Raw genomic sequence first — 13461 nt, forward strand, 5'->3', positions numbered from 1 at the left:
GAAGATAGTCAGTGAAGAAGTGGGGTTGGCGGGTTTCACATAGAGTCTTTGACTTCAAGCTAAGGAGAGATGGGATCTGAGAACAGAGACTCTATTCCATTACTTGTTCCCTGCGGCAAGTTCCCAGGGATGTGGAGAGTCTCCGGAGAGAGGAATTGCCTGAGATTTCACTAGGCTGCCAGAGCATCTTGGACATGTACCATGCCCTGGGTTGTAGAGAAGCACACAGTTCTTGTGTGCCCAGGAGTGGCTTGGAAGTAGCCAAGAGAGCTTCTGGACCTGAAAAGGTGCTTTACTATATAGATGAGGGTAAAATGCTTTTCCCAGTGGCTTGTGTGCATAGGAATTTTCATGGACCAATGCGTAAAAGCCAGATGGGAGAGCTGGCATCTCAGAAGATGCTCACATGAACAAATTATATGCACTCAGATGTCCCCGTCTCCATACGCTTTGGAAATACATTCTGGGACTTCCCAGGATGTAAACAACCCAAGAAGAAAAGGGGAGGTGGGGCTTCACAGTGACTGAGATTAGGTTTCTGACAACTAGCCTAGCAGAACTTGGAAACTTGAAACAAATCAAGTTATTGAAAAGTAATAAAAATATTTATCTTGCACCTTGAAGTTTATGGCTCAGGACACTATTCCCATGGATGGATCAAGAACATTTATGTAATCAGAATAGTGAGTGATACGGACCAAAGTTCAATGTTTCTTCCATGATTCAGAACACATTTCAAGATTTTCGGTGCCTCACATGCAAATTATGGGTACCGGGAAAATCACTGGCTGGCAGATCTTTATGTCTGTTTCCTAATCTGCAAAACAAGGTCATTGGCTGAAATATTTTATAAAGTGAAACAATGCAATGAAGCTTATCGTAAAATCATAAAGCCTGTCAGAAAATTGCTTGCCCTGTGTTAGTGATTTGGGGCTCAAACAAGGAAGGCATCACGGGGAGGCGTCTCCCCATGGTGTGTGAAGATGTTTAGCAGAGGCCCCTGTTCAGGACAGAGCCTCTCATCAGGGCCAGAGCCTTTCTCACTAACCCTGTCCAGACAGCCAACCTTCCGTCTCACAGCGGGAGCTTGTTGGACAGGTGACACCAGCTAGGGCTGCAGGAGGGGCTCTGGGAGGGTTAAGTATTTCTTACATAGAGTTTCAGCTTGTCTTCCTGTTTTCAGTACCACCTCACACTGATTTCCAAGATAACTGGAACCTCCAAGTCCTGAGCTTTTTTATTCTCTCTCTCCCACACACACACACACACTGCCTCTCTCTCTCTCAATCAATATATCCCCCAGACCTCTCTGCAGGTGCTTAGCTACCTCTGGTCTGCTAATTCAGTGACCACCTGAGAGTCTTCTTTCCACAATTTCAATATTTTGTTGAAATCTCTTATATGACTGTTTACTGTTTTCTTCAGGTTATGGGTGTTTTGAAAAAAAGATTCTTCACTGTTGCGATGGTTAATTTTATGCATCAGCTTGACTGGGCTATGGGGTGCCCAGACAGTTGCTTAAAACATTATCCTAGGTGTTCTTGTAAGGAGGTTTTTGAACGAGATTAACATTTAAAGCAAATTGCTCTCCATAATGTGGTGGGCCTCATCCAATCAGTTGAAGGCCCGAGTAGAACAAAAAGAACGGCCCCTGCCAAGCAAGAGAGAATTCTCCTGCACACTGCCTTTGGACTTCAGTGCAACAGTGGCTCTTCCTGGCTCTGTAGAAGACGGCCTTTGGCCTCACACTGGAACATTAGCTGTTTGTGCCCTCAGTCTGCTAGTCTACTCTGCAGACTTCAGACTTGCCAGACTCCATAACTGTTCTTTATAATAAATCTCTTCATATATATATGTGTGTATATACATATAAGATTCTGTATATATACATATATAATGTATACATACATTATATATACATATATAATGCATATATGTGTATATGTATATATACATACATATATAATGTATATATGTGTGTGTATATATAAACATATATATGAAAAAATAAAAAGTATAGATAGGCAGACCTCATTTCATTGTGCTTCGCTTTATTCTGCTTTGCAGATACTGTGTTTTTTTTACAAATTGAAGGTTTGTGGCAACCTTGTATCAAGCAAGTCTGTCCATGCCCTTTTTTCCAATAGCATTTGCTCACTTTGTGTCTCTGGGTCCCATTTTGGTCATTCTCTCAATATTTCAAACTTTTTCAGTATTATTATATTTGTTACAGTGATCTGTGGTCAGTGATCTTTGATGTTACAACTCTGACTTGCTCAAGGCCCAGATGATGGTTAGTATTTTTAATAATAAAGTATTTTTGAGTTAAGGTATGTATAGTGTTATTTTAGACATAGTGCTATTGCACACTTAATAGACCACAGTGCGGTGCAAACATAACTTTTCTATGTACTGGGGAACCAAAAAATTCACGTGACTCACTTTATTGTGATATTTGCTTATTTGCAGTGGTCTGGAACCAAATCCACAGTATCTCTGAGATCCGCCTGTATATATACTATTGGTTCTGTTTCTCTGGACCACCCTAATACAATCATAAATATAAGTAAACAGTCCACCACAGAAATCTAGATTTGGCAACAATAAAGCCTTTTGATTGTGTTGTATGCATTGGGAGTATTTGAATGCATTATCCCATTTAAACCTCCCAATGGTGTTGTAGAGAGATGCTTGGATTGAATAACAACTGCCAAAAGGAAAATGGCAGTACAGGTATTTGTTAATATTAAAAGTGTTTTCAGCTTTATTGAAGCATAATTGACAAATGAAATTATAATATATTTAAAGTGCAGAATATGATGATTTAATGTATGTATAATTGTGAAATGATTACCACAATCAAGCTAAATAACCCATCTATCACCTCACCGTTACCTTTTTATTTGAAAGAACACTTTACATCTACTCTCTTAGTAAATTTCAAGTAAAAAATATAGAATTATTAACTATAGTCACCATGCTGTATACTAGATCCCCAGAACTTATTCATCTTATAACTAGAAGAGTGCACCCTTGGGCCAGCATCTCCCCATTTCCCCCACCGCCAGACACTGGTAACCACCATTCTACTCTCTGTTTCTATGAATTCAACTTTTCTTTATTTAGATTCCACATATAAATGATACCAGAGAGTGTCTGTGTTTCTCTGTCCAGCTTATTTCACAGTCTCATGTCTTGGAAGGAATGTAAGTTGGTGTAGCCATTATGGAAAACAGAATGGAGGTCCCCCCGACCCCGCAATTTAAAATAGACCTACCATTACTATCCAGTGATCCCATTTCTGGGTATATATCCAAAGGAAATGAAATCAGTATCTGGAAGAGAGATCTGCACCCCTGCGTTGCAATGATTGCAAACTTATTCACAATAGCCAAGATATGGAAACAACCTAAATGTCCATTGATGGATTAAAAAATGCACCATATGTATACAATGGAATATTATACAGCCATAAAAAAAGTAGAGAATCCTGCCACTGGTGACAACAGAACAGATATTTTAATCTAACTACACTACACCAGGGTTACCTCTCTAATCACCTCTAAATCACCTTTACGTTCTGTTCTAGAAGCAACAAGATATTCTTTGGGCAGGATGAAAGAATCTCCTGTGTTACGTACTTTGCCTTCATGCTTTTCACAGCCATGCAGCATGATCAGTGGACACGTGTTAGAAGCTTCCTAACCATGCTCTTGTTTCTATGGCTGAGTACTAAGTACATCTGGATGAAACCTGTAATTCTGTTTTACTGAAGTCTATCTTCCTCCCCATAGTTCCATAATGTCCTAGGTGTGTGAGGTACTTTAAGGCATCTAAGAAAGAAAAGGCACCCACTTCTTCCAAATAAATCATAAATAGTCACTCAACCTGTGTTGTACAGAAAGCAGAGCCCGAGGCAGAGGTTATGCGCTATGAACGCACGAGGGGCATGCCAGCCTTGGGGCAGGAGTGCCGGAAAAAAGGAGAGGGGCGGGGAAGGAAGGAAACTGATGAACACACACGAAGGAGCTGGCCAGTGTTTGATATCACGCATGACAAATTGCCCACATTTGCCAGACTCTTTTCTGGGAGACCATACTAATGGATGCTTCTCAGATCCATCCACCTGGGGAGGGATTTATCCACTAGTTTCCATCTTTTGTTGGTCAAAGGTGTGCCCTGCAGGATGCTAATTCCTCTTTGCTTCTGGGTAGCATGTGTGTACCTGTCCAGAAAATCTTGCACATTTCAGAGCGAACAAGAGAGCCCTAGGGCGGGACAGCACAGGCCTAAGGTCAGGCACTGTTTTTTTGTGCCAAAGCAAATTCCCTGGTGTCATTAGGGAGTTTAGTGTTACAGCAGTTGAAAAAAACAGCCCAATGTCCCTGAACCAGGTAGACCTGGCCTTCAGAGAAGGTCTGAAATGGCACAAAGATGTGTAACTGATACAAATTCTTTAGTCCAGCTCTCTTACGCTGCCCTCCAAAGGCCATGCTGGCTAAATTTCACAGTGGGTACAGGGCAAGTATCTTGATGCTAGTGTTTAAGCTCCTGGATCAAGCCATACCTGAACTCTATGTGCAGACTGTTTCTTATGGAAGTCAACCAATATCTCTCTTCTGTTTCACCTAGTTGAATTGGGTTTACAGTCACTTGCAACAAAGGGTTTTAACAGTTTCACATTAGATTGATGTTTCTCAAAAGCACATTTTGGTCCCAAATGATATAAAGAATCATTTACAGAAAGCTAGGGCAGCTCAGAAAATGTTTTATGTGTGACAACTCATGACAATCTCCACCATCCCACCTCTCATCAAACTGGACATTTTTAATGAACAATTGACATTTTTTTAAAACTCTTGGAACCTGCAGACACTATTAATAATCAGATATCATTTTCACATCTTCATTCGCACTAAATTTAATTCACTGCTGAGACAAGAGGGAAGGGTACACTACATCTTTCTCAGATGTCCTTCAGGATGTTCTCATAGTGGTGCTAAAGAAGAGGAAGCTATCATGTCTATGAACCTTTTGTGCTGTAAAGTTAAACCAGTTTCTTCAATGAAACATCCCAGCCTGACTGCTACCCAGTCGCGCTTCATCATTTTCATAGGCAAGCGTCAAACCTCGAGCCCTTTCCCTGTGCTTTCAAAATCTGAAATTAGTCAAACACAAAGATAACCTGAGCGCTTTAAAAGTTGACCAAAAAAGGTGCAAAAATGAAGAAAAAAATAAAACCTCACACTTTTTTTTTTTTTTTTTTTTTGGCGAGTCTCTGCACATTTGGAGTTTGGGCACAAAGAAGATTCATAGAACAATGACTGTTTTAATGGGCCTTTCAAAATGTACAGGGAAGCCAACTAATCTTAGAGGCGATGGTGAATACTTGAGCAGCTACTTAATAAAGATGCAGGAGTGTGTGGTGTGAATGCAATACTCCCTTTGGTCAATCAATGCTCAGAGAAGCTATTAACCCACAGAGCAAAAGGCACCTTGCCAGATAGCTATCTGTAAAAGGAGAGAATTCTGAGAGTCACAAAAATGGGCATGTCATTGACCCGTTCAAGTAAAAAGACATTCGATGTTGTTTGGTAGCCAGGGCTAGGGATGGAAGAACTGGGCTACAGGTAACCACTGGGCACCTGCCCAACTTAAGAGCTCACACACATACAAGTACCTGTTAAGGACCTTGTATTAGTTTCCTGTTGCTGCTGTTAACACATGACCACAAGCCTGGTGACTCAGAACAACGCAAATGGATTCTCTTTCACTTCTGCAGGTCAGAAGTATAAAAGCAAGGTGTCCACAGGGCATGTTCCTTCTGGAAGCTTCAGGGGAGAATCTGTCCCCTTGCCTTTCCAAATATCCAGAGGTTGGGACTTCCCTGGTGGTCCAGTGGTTAAGAACCTGCCTTCCAATACAGGGGACGTGGGTTCGATCTCTGGTTGGGGAACTAAGATCCCACATGCCGCGGGGCAACTAAGCCCGTGCGCCACAACTACTGAGCCCACGCGCTCTGGAGCCCGTGAGCCACAACTAGAGAAAAAAAAAAAGCCCTCGTGCCACAACTAGAGAGAAGCCCGCATGCTGCAACAAAAGATCCCACGTGCCGCAACTAAGACCCAACGCAGCCAAAATTAAATAAATAAATTTAAAAAACATATACATATCCATACATATCCAGAGGCTGCCAGCATTCCATGGCTTGTGGCCCCTTCCAACATCACTCCAATCTGTTGCTTCCCTCCAGCCTCCTCTGAAAAATCCTCACGTGCGTGTCCTACTGTAGCCAATTCTCTGCTTCTCTCCTTTATCAGGACTTTTGTAATCACATCCATATGGATGACGAAGGCAACCTGCTCGTGTCACACCCTTAACCACATCTGCAAAGCCCCTTTTGCCATGTAAGTTAACACTCCCAGGTTCCGGAATTAAGGATGTGGACATCTTGGGGGCCATTATTTATCCCACACAGTCTTGAAAGCGGATGATTGAAATCAAAGCACAAACTCTCATTCTAGAAAGGACTGTCCCATTGGAGCAAGCCCTGGGTTTGGCTGTGTCATTTATTCAAGCTTCTTGCTAATGCTTGATTTTTTTCCAGAGTCTGGTTTCTCAGGTCCCTGTATTATAAATATCTGGATCCTCTTCTGGGTGTTTGTATAGGGCACCCCCCACTACAGAGCTCGGGGCCGGGGTGAGGGCTCACGGCACTGTCCCACTCTCCTTCTCTGTCTCTTAACATTTATTCAGTAAATGTTGAGCAAAGGCCTTTTGGGAGATGTTTAAAGAAAAGAGACTCATACAGGAGACTGAAGTGTCCATGGTAATTTACCTCCTCATCAAACTTGCTTCCAAAGCATAGACATTCTTCTTATTTTTCAGATTGGGAACCAAAGCACTTCAGTTGCATTAGGCACTGTTCTAGGACTTTTATGTATTACTTAATCACATCTACCCTCCTCCCCAAGCTGAGTGGGTGGGTATCACTGCCTCATTTAACAAATGAGGAAACTGAGGTTTAGGGAGATTAAATGAAATACCCAACACCAAGAGCAAATAGGTGGCAGATACAGAATTCACTCTCAGCCTTGTCTAATTTCCGGGCTCTGCCTTTTAAGCACCATATTCTATTGTCCCAAATGATGATGTCTCTGGGAGGGAACAGAATATTTTAGGCAGGTGCATTGTTTTTTGTTGTTGTTTGTTTGTTTAATTTTTATTTTATACTGGAGTATAGTAGATTAACAATGCTGTGTTAGTTTCAGGTGTACAGCAAAGTGATTCAGTTATGCATATACTTGTACCAATTCTTCTTCAAATTCTTTTCCCATTTAGGTTATTACAGAATATTGAGCAGCGTTCCCTGTGCTATAGAGGAGGTCCTTGTTGGTTGTATATTTTAAACATAGCAGTGTGTATATGTCAATCCCAAACTCCCAGTCTATCCCTCCCCCCAACCCTTCCCCTCTGGTAACCGTAAGTTCGCAGGTGCATTGTTAAAGACCTTCACAGCACCAAAAGGCCTGGAGAGCTATCAACTTTTTTTTCTCTTTTTCTCTTTTCTTTTCTTTTCTTCTATCTACAGCATTTATCTTAAGGACATACACTGTAGCTACTGTGAATCCTAGCAGATTCCCAGGCTCCAAAGGCTTTGCTTATGAAGAGTCAGAACGGGGCTTATCCATATTCATAAGGCTTGTCTGCCACACTTCCTACGGCTGGGCTGGTGCCTCCGAAGGGCTCTGCCTCAGTTAGCCAGCGGCGTACCACACGGAGCATTTATTCTCAGCATCCCTGACCCATGCATCAGCTGGTGATACTCTGCTTCAGACTGCGGGTCAGCTGGGCTCAGAAGGTCCACAGAACTTGGCTCCAGGCTCCACATGGGGTTCAGGTCTGCTCCACATGTCTTCTCATTCTTCTGGGGCCGCCTGACTACGCGGCATGTTCTTCTCATAACGATGACAGAAGTTCAAGAGGGGAAACCTGGCCACGTAAGCACATCTCCAGCACCTGCTCCGCTCACATCCGCCAACATCGCCTTGGCCAAAGCAAGTCGCGTGGCTAAGTTCAAAGTTAACGGGAAAGGAAGTGAACTCCATCCACCAGCAGGCAGGGACGCAGCTATAAAACATGGGACGGAGAGCTGGGGTCCCAGTGTAATCCACCATAGCCTGTTCATATCTGGTTTGTTTTCCCTCCCTGATGGTGATCCCCTCACTTCTACATCTGCTTTGATGGAGGAAGAACCAAAAAGTAAAACCCAATGTATTCTACTCCACTTACAAGTTCCTACTCTTAATTCCATCCCCATATATTGAATCCACCCCCAAGCTCCAAGCATCAATGTTTCCACCCGATTCTTCATCTGCACTGTCTCACTGCAGCCCACCTCCAACATCACTGGATGCTCAGAGCCTTGAAGTAGTGCCCTTGACTCAATACATCCCCTCTGGTTTTAACACACTGGCTGGGGTGATCCTTTAAAGTGTAAACTCCCTACCTTTCAACTCTGCACTTACAATAAAATTCAAATTCCAGATCATGCCCTAAAAGACCCCATCTTCTCCAAGGCCCTGCCAACCTCTCTCATGTCATCTTGTAACAGTACCCCACTCTGACCTCGTGTCCCAAGCATACCTGGGTCTTTTTTTTTTTTTTCAGCTCATGAGTAAGTTATTTATTTAAGCCATCTCCTGCCATAAGCAAAGGGATGAAGATCAGTATAATGGTCATCAAGTATAATGGTCATCACTAGATACAAGAAGGTGAGCTTAAGGTCCCCTTTAGCAAAGGGACGGAAGATCAGTATAATGGTCATCAAGTATAAGGGATGGAAAATCAGTGTAATGGTCATCAAGTATAATGGTCATCACCGGACACAAGAAGGTGAGCTTAAGCCCCCCTAACTTTTCTGGTCCATGTGTGCAGAGTAATGGCCCAAACTAGTGCTGTGGTCCCCACTGTAGTGGTCCAGGTTCTCTTTATTCATCTTCACAGCCAGTTGGAAGCAGATTCACATGAGGGTTCTGGACAAGGGTATGGTTACCATCTTCCCAGGGAAAGGGCTTGGACCTGATGCGGAGATGGGGGTAGCCGACCGACTCCCGTCTGCCCTCCTCTCCGGGGCGCGACTTCAGGAAGACGTCCAGCATGCTCACTCCCACCCTGGGGAGCGCCACGAGGCAGGTGAGGGCCTTCCGCACGCGAGCTGAGCCCTGCTCGCCGTGGGTACCACTCGACATGGGCCAACTCAGCTGCAGCCGCGAACGACCTAGCGGCCCAGATACCCGGGATCCGGCTGCTGCCACCATTTTCAACCGGGATCACCGCCTACCTGGGTCTTCTCATTTGTTGTTAGAACTTGCTGTTCTCTTTGTCTGGTGCCCTGGGACCCCGGATCGTCACACTGCTAGCCCTTCTTGATATCCAGGTCTCTTAAAGTCTAACTATGCTTATAAAGAAGCCCGCACCTTCCCACACCCTCACGACGTGGACCCACCACGAACTAAACTGTTCTAAACTGTTCGTATTTTGGTATCACTTGGGCAGTGCCAGTTTCTTCCTTAGAAAGGAATTTAACTGACAGCAGAGACCTTATCAGCCCGATTCAGCATTGTACCCCAAATAGGAAACACAGTGCGAGCTTATATTAACAGCTCTCTAAATATTGCATTGAATTCAAAAATGATCAAAGGCATCTGAACAAGAAACTCACACATGCTCCAGAAAGCTGGAGAAAGCATGGCTTCATAGAGATTACCAGAAACGAAAGCAATATTGCTCTAAGTCTGAGCTGCTCGTCAACGTCAGCTGACGCCTACACGCATCGCTGATACTTGGGAAGTGGAAGCTTGATTTGAGTTTCACAGAGTCCAAGTGTCACTGTCTTCCTGAGGCTTGGCCAAGGGCCCCCAAAGAGTAGGACACTGAGTTCTGTGTTAGTTACAAAGTCAAGGTAAAGGGATTGGGCAGGAATGCATGTCTGAGGACAGAGAGTTATGCGATGTATTGCAAAGCTGATGAAAGACAGCATGATAGGAGTGTGAGCTTTGGAGCTACACCGTCTGAGTTAGAATTTGGTCAGTTTCTTAACCTCTCTTAACCTCAGTCTCACCATCATTAAAAGGAGGACAATAATAGCGCCCACCCCCTAGGTTATCATGAAGATTAAATGGGTTAGTTCATGCAAAGCCCTTGTGAGCACTGCTTGCTACATAGTGAGCAATCCATCTGGCTTGGCTATTATTAGTATAAATAAATATTAATTTGGATCAAATTGTAGATACAAGCAGAGAGAGAGAGGGGAAAAAATCATAATTAGAGCTGTTAAATAACACTTGTTATAATTTTCTGTGGTGCCTTCTCAAAATAAGGTCTTCTGTAAATGCCACTTCAAATCTCAGAATTCAGCAACTCACCCACCAGCCAGCTGTCAGGGAATGGGTTTAACTCGTGGAAGTGGTTCTGTTCAGCCATTTCTTTTTCTCTGACAATGTTATCTCAGGGTTACCCAGTAGAAAAGTTACACTGCTTATTATAACCACAGTACAAACAAGGCCTGGGATTTATATAACACCTTGGATACCAAAAGCTAAAAAGCACATCTAAGTGATGCAGTCCTGCCTCTTTTCACAACATCCACGCAAAATCAAGAGTTTGATAATACTGTCCCCTGAGCAGATAAAGAGATTAAAAAGAAATCAAAGAACTTCTTCAGGGAGACCCAGTAGAGAAGTTCCATAGCTGAAAAGAGGTCTGAAAACCAATGTCAGCATACCAAGCCTTCTGTAATTTACCCGCCTTTACATTTTCAATTTGTTTACTTATGTTTCATCTCTTTCCAAAGAAGGAATTGGAAATATATTTAATAGGTCAAGTAAGAGATCCCAAACTGCATTCCATGGAACAATTACAGATGATGGTCATTGTGACTTGGGAAAAATCCACTGGCAAATAGGATTCCATGGTGAAGAAAATCTTAATTCCCCTCATGCAGAAAAGGATCGTTATTTACAGTTCTGGGTGGTCCTACCGTGGAGAATCCTGCTAACTTTGATTAGCCCAGCATTTCACATCCCTGGCAAAGCATTTTTTAAAATACAAAATCAATACTACTCAGAGCACCAGTGTCCCATGGATCATCTGTTTGGGACATGCTGACTTGAGGAAATCATGGTGCAGAGAACAATGAGGGTGATCATGAGAAATCCAGGGTCAGGGGACTGCATATCAGTCCAGACCACCACCATCTTTGCGTCCAGACCACCACCATCTTTGCGTCCAATTGCTACAGGTGGGATGCAAACGTGGCCATCAGCATCCTACAGGCCAAGAAAAAGGTAGGAATACGAGCAGTCCTAAGGGTCAGCTTATGAACAACAGGTAAATCTGGAAACAGATAGTTTTGGGGGATTTTTTGAGCCTTTAACCCAGGCTTCTTCTTCAAATATTTCAAGATTTGAAATAAAGAAGCAACACAGGACAGCGGGCAAAGACTACCCTGGATTTTTTTCCCTAAGCAAATTTAGCAATTCCAAATGCAACGCGTGACATTCATAGAGGTACTATTTAAACTTGTTTTAAAATTAGTGCTACTAGTTTGAAAATGGTAGTGTATATTAATGCAGAAAGATTTTAGAGTTTCTAGAAGTAGAGAGAAACTCAAAAACACCACGGAAAGGATATAATTTTTATAAATGACCGCAACTATAAGGCACCTATCGTGCACCTAACAGAGCGGGCATTTGGCAAATGACTCCCTTGTTGTTATTATTACTGCTATTAAAAAAAAAACAAAAAACAAAAAACACCAGTGGAAATACCACAGCTTAAGCTTCAATGCTGTGCTTAGTTGGTAATTCAAGCCTAGAGATTCTTTTTGGCAATGAACATCTGATTTATATGAAGGTCATAACCTTAACTCTTCTTCCTATTTCCCAAGCATCCCCAAATTTACATATCGAAAACTAAAGTTTTTTTGATTGCTCCTTGAAATCATGCCACCCCCTTCTTCACCTCTCCGGTTCGTAGCAAACACCTCCTTATTTCCATTTATTTGAAATCAGACACAGACTTATCAGGATCTTCTTCTTTCTCTCGATGCCCACATGACCATCCACCAGCAAGGCTCAACAGCTCTTTCTCGTTATTATACAGTTAGTCCCCTACATACGAACGAATTCCGTTCCGAGATCGCGTTCTTAAGTCCAATTTGTTCATAAGTCCAACAAAGTCAGCCTAGGTGCCCAACTAACACAATCGGCTACATAGTACTGTACTGTAATAGGTTTAGAATACATTTCACACAAATAATACATAAAAAACAAGCAAACAAAAAATAAATAAAACATTTTTAATCTTACAGTACAGTACCTCGAAAAGGACAGTAGTACCAGCTACATCACTGCTGCTTTTATGCTTGCTTCCGGACCTCCTGGGCTTGAAATAAAGGTACTGTACTACTGTACTCTATACAGTACCGTACAGTAAAGTACACAAAAGCACAACCACTTGCAGAGGATGAAAGCACATGACAATGTACGCCAGACACGTGAACTAACTTACCTGATTGGACACGCACACGCACATTCGCATCTTTGAAAGTTCGCAACTTGAAGGTTCGCATGTAGGGGACTCACTGTAACCTCAGGTATCTTGACTCCGCCCCCTTCTCGCTGCCCCTCCCTCTTCCATCGTTTCCCTGCGGGATGCAGTAAAGTAGTCCGCAAATTCTCCTGCTGCCTGCCTCGCTGCTCTCCTCCAATACAATCTCCACTCACAATGTATTTAAAATCCATAAAATATATATTTTAAAATTTTCTAATTGACACCGCCCCCCCCCCCCAAATTCTAACCGTTGAACTTAGAATAAAATCCAGATTCCCGCTTCAAGCTCATCTTGAGACACTTTTCTTTGACTCTTTGCCTTCTGGCCACCCTGGCCACTTTGAGCTGTTTTTTGCCTTAGAACCCACCTGTAGAAGGTTCCTTCTGTCTGCAGTGCCCACATCTCCTGCACTGTGTAGGACTGACATGTCTTTATCCCGCAAGCCTCAGTTTAAACACCACCTCCTTAAGGCTGACCTTCTCTGATTTTCCAAACTAACTGTCCCCCTTCTCCAATCCTTAATTCTCCATCACTATATTCTGTTTGATATTTTATAGCATGTTGTCTGATACGTGCAATGTTCACTTATTTATTTATTTACCTGTTCATTATCTGTTTCCTACATCTTTACCACTAACATCATGGGAGTGGGATTTATGTCTGCTTTATTTACCAAACCTTACACTTTACCTAATACATTCAAGACATGTGCACACACAGAGACATACATATTTGTAGAATATATGCATGATTGAACGAATGAGGAAAACTCCACAAAGGATTCTTTATGAAAAAGGAATATAATTTGATTTCATGGTACAGTATGTAAATAATTTGTAAAACAT

The 13461-nt window shown here is 42.6% G+C and overlaps 2 protein-coding genes across 2 annotated transcripts in view; both read right to left on the bottom strand.

The window, feature by feature from the left end:
• The window catches only part of TMEM132D (transmembrane protein 132D), a 711716-nt gene that overhangs the window by 181273 nt on the left and 516982 nt on the right, over positions 1-13461 (bottom strand). The window lies entirely within an intron of this gene.
• On the bottom strand, positions 8991-9320 carry LOC103005124 (cytochrome c oxidase subunit 6A1, mitochondrial-like). The gene has a single exon (XM_057526550.1). The coding sequence runs from the start codon at positions 9318-9320 to the stop codon at positions 8991-8993; it is 330 nt and encodes a 109-aa protein (XP_057382533.1).

This window comes from Balaenoptera acutorostrata, chromosome 13, assembly GCF_949987535.1.
Source record: "Balaenoptera acutorostrata chromosome 13, mBalAcu1.1, whole genome shotgun sequence".
Taxonomy (NCBI): domain Eukaryota; kingdom Metazoa; phylum Chordata; class Mammalia; order Artiodactyla; family Balaenopteridae; genus Balaenoptera; species Balaenoptera acutorostrata.

Coding starts and splice junctions, on each gene's coding strand:
- LOC103005124 (XM_057526550.1), bottom strand. CDS start 9,320: ATGGTGGCAGCAGCCGGATCCCGGGTATCTGGGCCGCTAGGTCGTTCG.